This window comes from Chlorocebus sabaeus, chromosome 9 (genome assembly GCF_047675955.1).
Source record: "Chlorocebus sabaeus isolate Y175 chromosome 9, mChlSab1.0.hap1, whole genome shotgun sequence".
NCBI lineage: Eukaryota > Metazoa > Chordata > Mammalia > Primates > Cercopithecidae > Chlorocebus > Chlorocebus sabaeus.
The window spans coordinates 23,291,260-23,305,856 of record NC_132912.1 but is presented as its reverse complement, the minus strand read 5'-3'; the positions used below and the strand labels follow the sequence as shown (position 1 = coordinate 23,305,856).

At 40.2% G+C, this 14,597-nt stretch overlaps 1 protein-coding gene across 1 annotated transcript in view; it reads left to right on the top strand.

Annotated features, from left to right (window-relative positions):
* Positions 1 to 14,597, top strand: part of C9H10orf67 (chromosome 9 C10orf67 homolog) — a 137,123-nt gene that overhangs the window by 52,438 nt on the left and 70,088 nt on the right. Inside the window, exon 8 of the mRNA XM_008002504.3 lies at positions 5,258 to 5,323. Coding sequence (XP_008000695.3) covers positions 5,258 to 5,323 — 66 coding nt within the window. The remainder of the gene's footprint in view (positions 1 to 5,257; positions 5,324 to 14,597) is intronic.

Here is a 14,597-nt window from a genome sequence, read left to right as displayed (position 1 = left end):
GAACAGGAGATCCTTTCCCCATTGCTTGTTTTTGTCAGGTTTGTCAAAGATCAGATGGTTGTAGATGTGTGGTGTTATTTCTGAGGTCTCTGTTCTGCTCCATTGGTCTATATGTCTGTTTTGGTACCAGTACCATGCTGTTTTGGTTACTGTAACCTTATAGTATAGTTTGAAGTCAGGTAGTGTGATGACTCCAGCTTTGTTCTTTTTGCTTAGGGATTGTCTTGGCTATACAGGGTCTTTGATTCCACATGAAATTTAAAATAGTTTTTACTAAGTCTGTGAAGAATGTCAATGGTAGTTTGATGGAAATAGCATTGAATCTATATGGCCGTTTTCATGATACTGATTATTCCTATCCATGAGGATGGAATGTTTTTTCATTTGTTTGTGTCCTGTCTTATTTCTTCACTCAAAATATTCTTAGATTTTAGATAAAACTACTTTTAAGAAGTATTTTTCAAAGAAGTGGTTACCCTGATTGGTCAGAGGTGGGAGATGTTTCCCTGATAACTGAATCCCTCACAGGTTTTCACAAGGGGAGTTCATTTTCTTAGGCTTCACCCTATTTGCAGTGATAATAATGTAAATTCCATTTAACCTTCTTGGCATCAACCTCTAAGGTCAGAAATGAAATCTCAGCTTTCTAGTTTCACTTAATAACCAACCAGGGAACCGTCACCTGTCCCTCCTTTCCTCCCTCTTTTCCTCCCTCCTTTCCTCCCTCCTTTCTCCCTCCTTTTCTCCCTCCCTCCTTCTCTTCCTTTCCTTCGTTCCCTTCCTTCCCTCCCTCCCTCCCTTCCTCCCTTCATTCCTTCCTTCCTTCCTTGTCTCAGTCTCATTCTGTCCCCAAGGCTGGAGTACAGTGGTGCGATAATATCTCACTTGCAGTCTCAAACATCCAGACTCAAGCAATCCTCCCATCTCAGATCCCAGAGTAGCTGGGACTAAAGAGGAGTACCACCACACTTGGCTAATTTTTTATTTTTTATTTTTGTAGAAACAGGCTGGTCTCAAACTCTTGGCCTCAAGTGATGCTCCCACCTCATCCTCCCAAAGTATTAGGATTACAGGTGTGAGTCATTGCACTGGGCCTGGTTCTTCATTGAAAATGTTTCTCAAGCTCTTCAGTCTGTATTACCACTGGTAGAAATGAGTAGCATGTACTTCCTACTTTCTATAAGGAGTACAATAACAAATTCAAGCAAAAAAATAATCTCACTGGTAAGCCACCAATTGATGGCTGGCTATATCTGTGAGTTTAAATATGTCAGTTAAATGCTGCCTCAGCTTTCTAAATCTGCACTGTGCTGTGGTGGCCCCTGGCCACATGTGGCTATTGAGCACTTGAAATGTGGCCAGTGCAAGTGAGGAACTAAGTTTTAATAATTTAATTTCCAATTCTTTAAATTCAAATTTAAAAACTCATTTCAGTTCTTGGAAAACCTTTCTGTGTATTTTTGATAACTTGGATATGTGACTCTACTTTTTCATTTGTAAATTTTATGAAATCTGAATACAAATAAAGCATTTCCAATGAAAATGTAGCTCCCCAATTGAGATGTACTGTAAGTGAAAAATACACACTGGATTTCAAAGACTTGGTGTAAAAAATGTGAAATGTCTCACTAATAATTTTTTTATATTGAATATACATTGAAATAATAGTTTGAATATATATTGGGATAAAAACACATTATTAAAATTGCTTTTACCTATTTCTTTTGTCTTTTTAGCACAGCTACTATAAAATTCAAAATTATATATGACTCACATTATATTTCTGATAGCTCTGTTGTGTATAATGTAATATATAAATATAATTTAATATATATAACATATAATGTGATATATGTAACATATATAATGAAATATATGTAACAAATTATATAATATAGTGTAGCAGACTCCTAATCTGCTTGATTTTTAATTCTGTCTTTCTTTTTTTCTTTACATGCACTGGAACTTCTCATAGACATTGAATATAGGGACATTTTGGTACTGAGCAGAAAGAATCTAGAACCCTGGATTCCTGTTCCATTTCTGCCACTAGGTCCCCTGAGCCAGTACCTGTCTTCCTCCTTCCTGTTTCTCCCATGTGTACTGTGTGGACTGAATGAGATAATGAATGTCAGCATGCTTTGTCAACTGGGAAGCAGTTCAGATGTTGTTGAACAAATGACAGCTGATATTTGCTGGGTTTTTTTTCCAATGTCCTGCACTAAATCAATTTGTTCAGCAATGTTTATTAGTTGCCTTTAAGTACTAGGCACTGTGCTACTGCTAGAAAAAATAAAATGCATGTATATACCTATGGTGCCTTCTGGGGACAGGTGAAGTCTACAGGGATAGACCAAAGCCTTAGGGCAGTGAGATAGGGACTATAAGAGAAGTGTGTACTAGAGAAGAGATGCCTGGCCTCATCTGGAAGATTCTAGAAAAGCTTCACAAACAGTTCCACAACCTTTCTCATGTTCTCCTGTTGAGGCCCACTGGAGCTGATTTTTTTAGGTTTTTTTCTATTGTTTGCTTGCTTGTTTGTTTGGGGTTTTTTTGAGATAGGGTCTTTCTTTGTTGCCCAGGATGGAGTGCAGTGGCGTGATCATGGCTCACTGCAGCCTTGACCTCCTGGTCTCAAGCAATTCTCCCACCTCAATCTCCTGAGTAGCTGGGACTACAGGCATGCACCACACCTGGCTTATGTATTTATGTATTTATTTATTTTTGGGGAGATATTCTCTCACTATGTTGCTTAGGCTGGTCTTGAACTCCCGGGCTCAAGGGATCCTCCCACCTCAGCCTCCCAAAGTGCTGGGATCATAGGTGTGAGCCACCGTGCTGGGCTTTGGAGCTGATTTTTCCAGGCAGGCAAGAGAGTAGAAGAGCTGGGTACAGTGTATGAATGCATAAAGCCTGACATGGATTTGTGAAACTGCTTGTGATTGGGTGTGGCTTGAGAATGCAGTAGAAGTCTGATGAAACTATATAGGAAGAATCTGTAGTGGGGCAGACAGAGTAAGGAGACCAGGGGTGTGGGGGAAGAGGGTGTAAGCAGGAAATGGAAGAATGGAAAGGAGCAACTAGGAAGACTTCAGATAACCACGTGTTTCCCCCACCTTTTTTTTTTTTTTTTTTTTAAAGCCCTGGATGCATTTAAAAACAGATTGAAAATGGGACTGAATTTGGGGAGGCTGACCTCTTGCCATCCGTCTGGGCTAAGCATGGTCAGTTATGGAATTCATAGCTTTTGTGTTTTAATTCCAAGAGTCAAATACCAGCTGTATCTGTGCCTGTCTTCCAGCTGCTGCCACAGTAGAATCTGTTCTCATGAATTTCACTCTGGGAGGGAGACAGACCCGGAGTCAGAGAGCACAGTACAGGTGTGATAGCGTCAGGATGCAGAGAAGCAGAGTTTGCTGTGCGGCACGCAAGAGGCATTCCCAGTCTGTACTCTACGGGATCAGGGAAGGTTGGAGGAAGGATACTGCACTGGCCCCAAGAAGAGCTGTTAGAGTTAGCCAGCAAAGAGATGCGGGAGAGTTGAGAGGGGTATTCTAAGTACCACGCAAAAGCACCTTGTATGGGAAAGAGAGTGTGGTTTGCTGTAGATGAAGAGTACCTGAGAGCAAGGAGTGGCAAGAGGCAGAGGACAGTGGCAGAAGATTATATTCATGCAAAAAAGGTTTGAATTACCTTCTAAGTGCGTTGGAGAGCCTTGAACATTGCGGCAGGATCAGATTTGTGTTTCAGAAAGAAAATGAATGGGAGGGAGGAAAGCCGGGAACCAGAGTCCAGTGAAGGTGTTGCTTGGATAAACCAGGGAAACAATAAAGAACTGAAATAAGAATGATGACACTGGGGATGTTTATTAAATTAATACAGGCATGAATTGATGAAATTGAGTGCATATCAAAACGAAAGGTTGAATTTTACTAGCCTATAACACACACAAACAGCAACTGATCAATGTAAATACCAAGGCAAGTCACAAGGGAACAAGGGCCCTGCAGTGCATGGGGTTTTTGTTTGTTTTTTCATTTTTCATTTTTTGGGTACCTAGTAGGTGTGTATATTTACAGGGTATATGAAATATTTTGGTACAGGCATTACGATGTGTAATAATCACATGAGGATAAGTGGGGTATCTATCACCTCAAGCATTTATCCTTTGTATTACAAACAATCCATTTATACTCTTTTAGTTATTTTTAAATGTACAATTAAATTATTGACTATAGTCACCCTGTTGTGCTATCAAATACTAGGTCTTATTCATTCTTTCTAGCCATTTTTTTTTTTTTTTTTTTTTTGTACCGTTAACCCTATTACCCCACTGCTCACTACCCTTCCCAGCATCTGGTAACCATCCTTCTTCTTGTTATCTCCGTAAGTTCAATTGTTTTCATTTCTAGCTCCCACAAATAAATGGTTTGTTCGTTTGTTTAGAGACAGGGTCTTGTTCTAGGCTGGAGTGCAGTGGTATGACCATAGTTCATTGCAGCCTTAAATTCCTGGGCTCAAGCAATCCTCCTGCTTCAGCCTCCGAAGTAACTTGGATTACAGGCACATGCAACAGTGCCCAGCTAATTTTTGTATTTTTAGTAGAAATGGGATTTCACCATGTGGGTCAGGCTGGTCTTGAACTCCTGACCTCAGGTGATCCACCTGCCTCAGCCTTCCAAAGTGCTGGGACTATGAGTGTCAGCCACTGTGCCCAGCCTAAAAAATTTTTTTTGTGGAGACTTGATATCACTGTGTTTGAGACCAGGTTGGTCTCAAACTCTTGGCCTCAAGCAATCCTCCTGCTTCTGCCTCTGAAAGCACTGGGATTACAGGTGTGAGCCACTGCACCCAGCCCAGTGTATGCTTCTGATAGCTATTTTCAATTGGTATAAATGTAGTTTGATATGCACATAGATATAACGCAAAACCCTAAAATAAGAGATGGGTCACATAAAACATTAGGCAAAATTGTTCTTTTTGACAGAGTAGGACTTGCTTTATTGTGATGTTACATTTTGATGGTGTGGGGTGAGGAAAGGTGTAAATAAATTGGTATTTTCTGTGTATATTTTACTTGCTTACATAATAATTCTATAATAATGTAAGATGATCATCTGTAGAAATTTAATTTTCTTTTGATCAGATTGAGATCCATTTTTCTCATATTAAAGTATGTTTCACTAAATTCTCTTGAGGAGAGATGTTAGATGTTCTGTTCTCATCTTTAATAAAAATATAATTTCTTCTCTTTCAGTTAATGGATAGTAGAGAAAGATTAAGAGAAGAGCTTAATTATGAAAAATCATTAGTTCAGGATGTGGTAAGATGATTTACATTATTTCCTAACTATTTGAATTCAGGAATTTAATTTAACCATGAAAGTTTTATAAACTTTATTTGTGATTGTTTCCTGTGAATGACTCATTTCACCTTTATCGGAAATCTAAGTACATGTATAATTATAAACATTTGTAAGTGGTCATTTTAAAGAAAGCAGTTTGAGTAGCACAGCAATAAATATGCTTACTAGAGTCTTGGATAAGAAAAAGTATTACCATTTAAAACCATGTATAAAATTTCTGCATTTTATTATGGAGATTTAAAAAAAAAACAAATAGGAGAGCCCACTATTTTGAAGGAATTGCTATTTTCAGTTACAAATTGCCGTAAGTGACAATAGAAAAGAGCCCAGCTAGATATTTTGGCATTCTGTGTTAGTCTCATAAGAAAACACTGCCTTTTTATGTTCTTTTAAGAGAACTTTCCAGACGGCTGGTCTTTTATCAGTTGACTACCCAGCCCCTAGCCCCCCCACAGCAGCCCCCCGCCCAGCTTATGGTGGCGTATTTGGCTTTCAGCTGATTACCACTAGTATGTCTTTGTTACAGTAAACTGACTGTGTTTATTATAATAAAAAATAAAACACAGCTTGACTTGCGTTCTAAATGTGCTTGAAAAGAATATGATACTGTTTGGAAGAGAAAAGGTTGCTCATAGGAAATCAACACTTCAGATATTGAAACATTCGCTTTTTTACAGCTTGTCACACTTTGTGCCAAGTCATGACTGTTTCCCTAACTCTGTTTTGTTACTCTCAGCACCCTGTGTTTTGGGTTCCTTGTCATAGAAATTAATGCAAAATAATTCTCCTGGATTACAATAAAGCCTTCTATGAAACCAACTTGGGAATGCAGGCAACGAAAAAAATTTATGGTTGGCGATTCACAAAAACCATGTGTTAACAAATGTGTTATTTTGAGCCTGCTACTTTTAAATACCTGGCATATAAAAATAGACTCCATTATTTGAGTCTACTTGGTGAATTTCTTCTACCTCCACCCCCCCCCCCACCCCTTCTGTCATTGCTCCAAAGTTCAGGCTTTACTTTGGAAAACAAACAACTAAATAAATGTGCATATTGTCATTAAAATTGGAAGTGTTTTTATAGAGTGGAAAGCCAGTGTTATATTGTTTGTTAGCAGCAATAGAGAAGAAATTAAACTACTCAGTCAGTGAATTTGTGCCTATACTAGGAGCAGATCCCATACTCTTTGAATTACTTTGCCTCTTTATTTTAACTGTAAGCCTTTAACGGGTGCTATTGTATTGCTCACAGGGGAACCAATCACATTTTATTTTGTGGTTTAGAAGTTTGTTGCGCCCCAAGCTTGTTGCCAAGCAGCAAGAGCCTGCACCACAAACTCCACAACAGCAAAAGAGCCTTCAGAGGTTCTTCATGTGATGGAGGTTTCCATTGCATACCCGCTTTGGACCCATCGAGGTCACTAGTTCGCCGCCTCCTCCCTACTCCTGCAAGGCATTCTGTTATTCACTTGGAGGCAGCCTGGTTTTGTTGTTGCTATTTGGGCTTCCTTTGCTTCTTGCTATCCTGCGTTTTTCCAGGACCCAGGATTTGTGATTGCACTGACAAGGGAGAGTGGGAGACGGTGGAGTTGACCACCGTCATTTTGTAAAAATTTAAGTACTTTCTAGCCAGAAGGGTTTTGTTACATGCTTGCCTATTATTATATTCCAGTGAAAGTTATTTTCTGACCTTTTAAGAATGTAGTGCAAAAAGCCAAAGAACTGGTAGTAAAGAGGCGCAATTGGTGAGTATATGTAAACTGGCTGTGTGTGGCAGCTCATGCCTGTAATCCCAGTGCTTTGGGAGGCTGAGATGGGAGGATCGCTTGAGCCCGGGAGTTTGAGACCCGCCTGAGCAACATAGTGAGGCCCCGTTTTTATATAAAATAAAAAAGATTAGCTAGGCATAGTAGCACATGCCTGCAGTCCTCCTACTCAGGAGGTTAGGTGGGAGGTGTGAGGATCACTGGAGCCCAGAAGTTTGACACTGCAGTGAGCTGTGATCATACCACTGCTTTTCAGCCTAGGCAACAGAGCAAGACCCTGTCTTTAAAAAAAATAGATAAATAAATACATATTTATTTATTATATATAACATACACGTATTTATTATTTATTATATATATATAATATATATGTTAGGTAAGCGATGCAACCTAGAGTGATTGTATCCTTAGATTGGCTTTTGAGGAAGCATATGAAATAATTTTGGATCTTTCCATGATTCCTAGGCTAAGTGGCTTCCGTTTATTTTGAAGTTAACAAAAGAGAGGGCCCTCATCAGAAAAATACCATGATTGAACTCTTTCTCTTACTTCATTTCTATCTGCTTCATCCCAGCGCACCCTATTTCTTAGAACAATCCAGGCTGGAGATGGGGAGGAAGTACATAGGTTGCCCTAGCCCCATTCTGGGGGCACAGCACTAAGTTACCCTTGCAGTCTCCCTCGCTCCCACAACTAGGTTCGTGATGCCTGCGTTCCCTCTGAGGCATGCCTCAAGCCTGTGCAGTCCTGTTATATGTCATGTGGCAGGGTTTGGCTATCCAGTTAGGAAACAGATGTTTTCAGTGGTCCATGCAAAGCCACGTTTACATGGAAGCTCTGCGAATAGTGACTCTTCATCAAGACAAACATGACACAAGCGTGACCCAATGTGACTGTCCCTGTATGCCATGGAAGGTAGAGGAGCAAGTTCTGCTGTCCGTGTGGTCCCTGTCTCACTGGCCGTGAGTCTGTGCCCGCTGGTCAGTCAAATGTGCTCCATGTAATCTTGGACATTTATTAGTCCTGCATAGCCTTCACAATCTACTTTTTAAAATAATATTTATAAAATATAGAGACAGGGTCTCACTATATTGCCCAGGCTGGTCTTGAACTTCTGGACTGAAGCAATCCTCCCGCCTTGGCCTCCTAAAGTGTTGGGATTATAGGCATGAGCCACTGTGACCGACCCATAATCCCCTTAGAAAGTCAAAGAGCTAGAAGGCAAACCTTGTGAAAGGAAGAGCTCCCCTGAGGGTGTGTTGTTCAAAATTCATCAGAATGAGCCCCGTGAATTCTTGCAGCCATCCACCCTACCTGATATCAGCAGGTAGATTTCTCTCTTTACAATCAGGAGATTCAGACAAGGATGCCTCAGAGTTCCGTTCCTTCTGGGCTGTTCCTTTTCCCTGAACTGACCTCTCTTGGTCATCACCTGGTTAGGTCCTCTCATCTTTCAGGTCAGAGGTCAGATGCTGCCTCCTCTGGGAAACCTCTCCCACCCTGACTTCCCTTGCCTGGAAGAGGTGCCCACCCTCATGCTGGCATGGCACACAGTTTTCCTCTTGTGGCTCTCGTCACATTCTGTAGAGATGGCCTGTTATCTTACCTGCTATTTCCATTCTGTGAGCTATGGTTTTACCCCTAAAACCTAACATGATGGCCCCCATGGAGTAGATGGCCAATAAATATTTGTTATGAGTAAATGATAGAAGGGATAACAAAAAATAGTTGAGAATGGCTTAACCCACACTATATATGGCATGAACTATATGTACTTTAATAAGCCCATAATACTGGTAATACATATGTGACACAGCTATACAATATAGAGAGGACCTGCAGTGGGGTTTCCAGGATTAATTTCCAGGTTCCGTTCCAGTGGTTCTCAAACTTTTTGGTCTCAGGATCTCTTTACACTCTTAAATATTTTTTGAGGTCCCCCAAGAAAATTTTGTTTAGATGGTGATATAGTTTGGATGTGTGTTCCCATCAAAATCTCATATAGAAATGTAAGCTCCAGTGTTGGAGTGGGGGCCTTGTGGGAGGTGATTGTATCATGTGGGCAGATTTCTCATGAATGGTTTAGCACCATCCCCCATTATACTGTCTTCACTATAGTGAGTGAGTTCTGGTGAGATCTGGTCATTTAAAAGTGTGTAGCACCTCCTGACTTCTCTCTGTTGCTCCTGTTCCCACCATGTGAGACACCTGCTCCCCCTTCACCTCCCACCGTGATTGGAAGCTTCTTGAGATCTCCCCAGAAGCAGAAGCCTCTATGCTTCCTATACAGCCTGCAGAACCGCAAGCCAATTAAACTTCTTTTCTTTATAAATTACCCAGTCTCAGATATTTCTTTATAGCAATGTGAGAATATACTAACACAGATGGGTTTTATCTATTGATATTTACCATATATGAAAGGAAAACATAATCAAATTATTTGTTAAGTGACTTAAAAATAACAACACTAAACTCTTCACATGCTGACATAAATGGCATATTGTTTATAAGAAAATTTTTCCCAACACAGAAAATGTTTAGCAAAAGTGGCTTTGTCTTACATATGTGTGTATTTTGTATATGTGTATGTGTTTTTTTTTTTTTTTTTTTTTTTGAGACGGTCTTACTCTGTCACCCAGACTGTCGTACAGTGGCACAATCATGGCTCACTGCAGCCTCGACTTCCTGGGCTCAGGTTATTCTCCTGCCTCAACCTCCCAAGTAGCTGGGATTACAGCCACGCACCAACACGTCTGGCTAATTTTTCTATTTTTTGTAGAGACAGAGTTTTGCCACATTGCCCAGGCTGGTTGTGAACTCCTGGGCTCAAGTGATCCACCCACCTCAGCCTCTCAAAGTGCTGGAATTACAAGCATGAGCCACCACACCCCACCACTTATTTCTGTAAATTTCTTTAGTATTTGGCTTCCTGGAAATTATTTAAATTCTCATAGATACTTCTGTATTCTCTGCCATGATAAATATCACATAGCTTTTGAAAAACTCCAGTGTCCACTCATGAGACCATGAGAATTAAGAAACAGTGACTAATCTGTTAGTATTATTATGAGAATAATTTAGGCCTCACAGAACCCCTAAGGTTTGGGGCACCTTAGAGGTCCTTGGACCACATGTTGAGATCTGCTGTCTTATTTAATAAGGAAAAGCTCTTAGCCAGGTGTGGTTAAGTGAAATGTCTTTATCTGTTTGTGATTCTGATCCTCTTTGTTTGTTTTCATTTAATTTATTTATTCATCGATTCCTTTCCCTGGCACATGGCTATTAGAATGTTACACTTTCTAATACACTTACTAATACTAATATATTTACACAAATATAAGCCATTACTCCTGCGCTCAGGGAGGCGGTTCAAATTTCCACATAAGGAAATTGCCATTTATCTCTCGCAATGTGGTGATTAGGCCAAGTGCTCCCCATGGGCAATATCTTGTGTTGTGCTGTTGTATTCCTAGATGGAATGCAAGGGTACAGGCGTACATACCTCTAGAATGTGTAGTGCAGGTATAAAGTTTATTGATTAAAAACTTACAAGAAGAAAATTAACAGACAGGACACACTCCTTTGGTCTTTTATTAGCCCACTAAGAGGAGAGCTTGGGTAAGGTGAATCACAGGGATTGCTGTGGGAGAGGGATCCCCCTGACACACCACTTTATATATTTATAGGGAGGTTGGCTATCTAACACACTATATGACAGTGGGAGCTTCCTGGCCAGGGAATTGTCTTTCTAAAAAGGGGAGCACCCAGAGCTGAGCTAGAGGAGGTGACATCAATGCCTTCTGTATGAGCAGGAGTCCTACAGGTCTTCCAGAGGCTCCCTTTATCCCCACTGAGCCATTTCACTGACCAAGCAACAGAGTGATGAAGGAGTTACTGGGTCATGGGTTTGTCTGTTCCCACTAGTAATGTGTAAAGTTTCCTCCCCTCCTCAGAGAAAAGAGGAGTGGATTATTCACACCTACACTCAGTGATGAAAGCATTGATCACGACTGATAGGGTGACCAGCTCATCCTGGTTTGTTTATTCTTAGCACTGAAAGCCCTACATCCTGAGAAACCCCCTCAGTCCTAAAAAGCACCAGGATAGTTAATCACCCTAATAGGAAGAAACCTGGAAGCTTCTTCTATTAGTCCAGGGATTCCAAATAAACTTAAGTTCATGTATCAACTCCAGTGTATTGAGAGAGAATTCTGAGGCAGAATGGAAACTCTGTGGGAAAAAGGGCTCAAACTTTTAAAAATTAACCATATTGATATTGATTACAGGGAAAACTTATCAAGTGAGCTGGCATTCAAAGTGACTCCCACCCAAATTTTTTAAAACCTCAAAAAATTCTAGATACAGTATTACAAGCATCTTTGTAAAAGCATAAAAAAATGACCAGGGACATGGGGCTTCCCTGGTCAAAAGTCAAACATCAAGGGAAACACAGACGGGTCAGTTGAGGTTTCCAAACTGATTGTCCTGAGGGGATTTACTTATCTGCACTAAACAGAAGTCACAGTGCAGGGCATGCTAGAGTGCCTGCGTGTGTGTGTGTGTGTGTGTGTGTGTGTGTGTGTGTGTGTGTGTATAGGGGTAATCAGCAGTGATCTCTTGCATTAGGCTGCGAACCAAAGGTCATTCCTGCCGGATGAACATGACCAAATGTAAACCTGAAACCTACCTAATACCCAGAGGCCTGCAGGGGAGAGTTGCCTCTGTATGGAGCAACACAAGGGGGACAATCTCTTCCTGAAGGGTTTTGAGAGGCAGGACTTACAGGAGATTTGCAACTCAAGTTTGTATTCACAGAACCTCAAACCTTCAGTTTAGTTAATTTGTTTGTTTTTCAGAGATGGGATCTTGATATCTTGCATAAACTGATCTCGAACTCCTGTGCTCAAGCAATCCTCCCACCTCAGCCTCCCAAGTAGCTGGGACTATGTGCCACTGCACCTGGCATCAGTTTGGTTTTAAGTGAATAGAAAGTACCCCTGAAAGAAGCAAATGGAAATACTCTCTATAAGGAGTACTTTAATCCTAAGCCTCAGAGAATTCCCAGAATTCTCTACCCTACAATTATAGGAGCAACTAATATCACATAGTCAAAGATAAGGAAGTACACAAGGAAATAAGAAACCACCTGTATGTTGCGGGAAGCCAGGGACCCCGAACAGAGGGACCGGCTGAAGCTGCAGCAGAAGAACATAAATTGTGAAGATTTTATGGACATTTATGAGTTCCCAAAATTAATACTTTTATAATTTCCTATGCCTGTCTTTAATTTCTTAATCATCATCTTCATAAGCTGAGGATGTGTGTCACCTCAGGACCCTGTGATGATTGCATTAACTACACAAATTGTTTGTAAAACATGTATTTGAACAGTATGAAATCAGTGCACCCTGAAAAAGAACAGAATAACAGCAATTTTCAGGGAACAAGGAAAGATAACCATAAGGTCTGATTGCCTGCAGGATCGGGCAGAATAGAGCCATATTTTTCTTCTTGCAGGGAGCCTATAAATGGATATGTGACTAGGAGAAATATTGCTGAATTATTTTCCCAGTAAGAAATATTAATAATTAATACCCTGGGAAAGGAATACATTCCCAGGGGTAGGTCTATAGATGGCTGCTCTGGGAGTGTCTGTCTTATGCAGCTGAGATAAGGGATGAAATACGCCCTGGTCTCCCGCAGTGCCCTCAGGCTTACTAGGATTGGAAAGTTCCAGCCTGGTAAATTCTAGTCAGACCAGTTGTCTGTTCTCAAACCCTGTTTCCTGTTAAGATGTTTATCAAGACAATACATGCCCAGCAGGACACAGACCCTCATCAGTAATTCTAATTTTGCCCTTGCCTTGTGATCTTGCTCTGCCCTTTGCCTTGTGATCTTGTATTGCCCTTTGAAGCATGTGATCTCTGTGACCCACTCCCTATTCATATACCCCCTCTCCTTTTGAAATCCCTAGTAAAAACTTGCTGATTTTGCAGCTCGGGGTCACCATCACGGTCCTACTATTATGTGATGACACCCCCGGAGGCCCAGCTGTAAAATTTCTCTCTCTGTACTTTTTCTCTTTATTTCTCAGATCGGCCAACACTTGGGGAAAATAGAAACAATGTATGTTGAAATATTGGGGGCTGGTTCTCCTGATACCTGTGAGAAACAATACAGAGTAAAAACAACTACATGGACTTCAGAAGTTCGAGTTTTCCAACAATATTTACTGTGTATGGTAGTTTGCCTCCAAAAGTGGAGCAGGACTTGGTCCTAGTCAAGAAACTGGCAATATATGCCTAGTTGGATTTCAAAATTACTATGGACCAGCTATTGCTCTATGCCTCCTCCTTCCCTTGAATGGAGTGGGATCTCTAGTGCTTATCCTATGTCCCACCACGGAACATTGGCTGTGTGGGGACAGATAACTTGTCTCTTTAGTTTCTGGATCTTCAGATCAAGAGAGATTGTACTCAAGGAGCCTCATCTGCACCTGGACTTGATTTAGATAATGAGATTCCAGACTTCAAGCTGATGCTATAGTACAATGAGATTTTTTAAGGCCTTGAGTGAAGATAAATATATTTTGTTCATGGGAAGGATATAAAATAATGGAGTCAAAAGGCAGGTAGATGAAGAAAAAGCATTTGAGGGACTCCAGTTTCCATTCATGATAAAAAATACTCTCAGCAAACTGGGAATAGAAGAGAATCTCTCAAGCTGATAAAAGATATCTACAAAACACACTATTATCATGGTTGATAGTGAAAGGATGAAGATTTTGACTCTGAAGTCAGAAGTATGACAAGAATTCCTGCTCTTATTACTTCCCTTCAACATTGTGTTTTAGGTCCTAACCAGTGCAAAAACGTACACACACAAAAATAAATAACATCCAGATAGGGAAGGAAGAGGTAGAACTTTTTAAATTCCCAGATGGCATGATCATCTCTATAGGAAATCCTAATAAATCTACAAAAAAAGGCTACTAGAATTAATAAGTGAATGCAGAATGGTTGCAAATATCAAGATACAAAAATCTTGTACTTCTATATATAAACAATGAACAATCAAAAATTGAAATTTTGAAAAACACTGGTTATGATAGCATCAAACAATATGAAGTGCTTATGGATAAACGTGACAAAATATGTGCAAAACATGTACAGTTAATATAAAATACTGCTGAAATAAATTAAAGACTTAAATAGATGCAGAAATATTTCCATTGTTCATGATTCAAGAGATGCATATTATCAAGCTGTCAATTCTCTCCAGATTGATTTATGGATTCAACACAGTCCTAATCAAAATCCCAGCAGGGTTTGTTGTTGTTGTTGTTGTTGTTGTTGTTGTTGAAATCAACAAGCGTATCCTAAAATTTATATAGACATGCACAAGACCTGGAATAGCTGAAACAATTTTGAAAAAGAACAAAGTTGAAAGATGCACACACCTAGT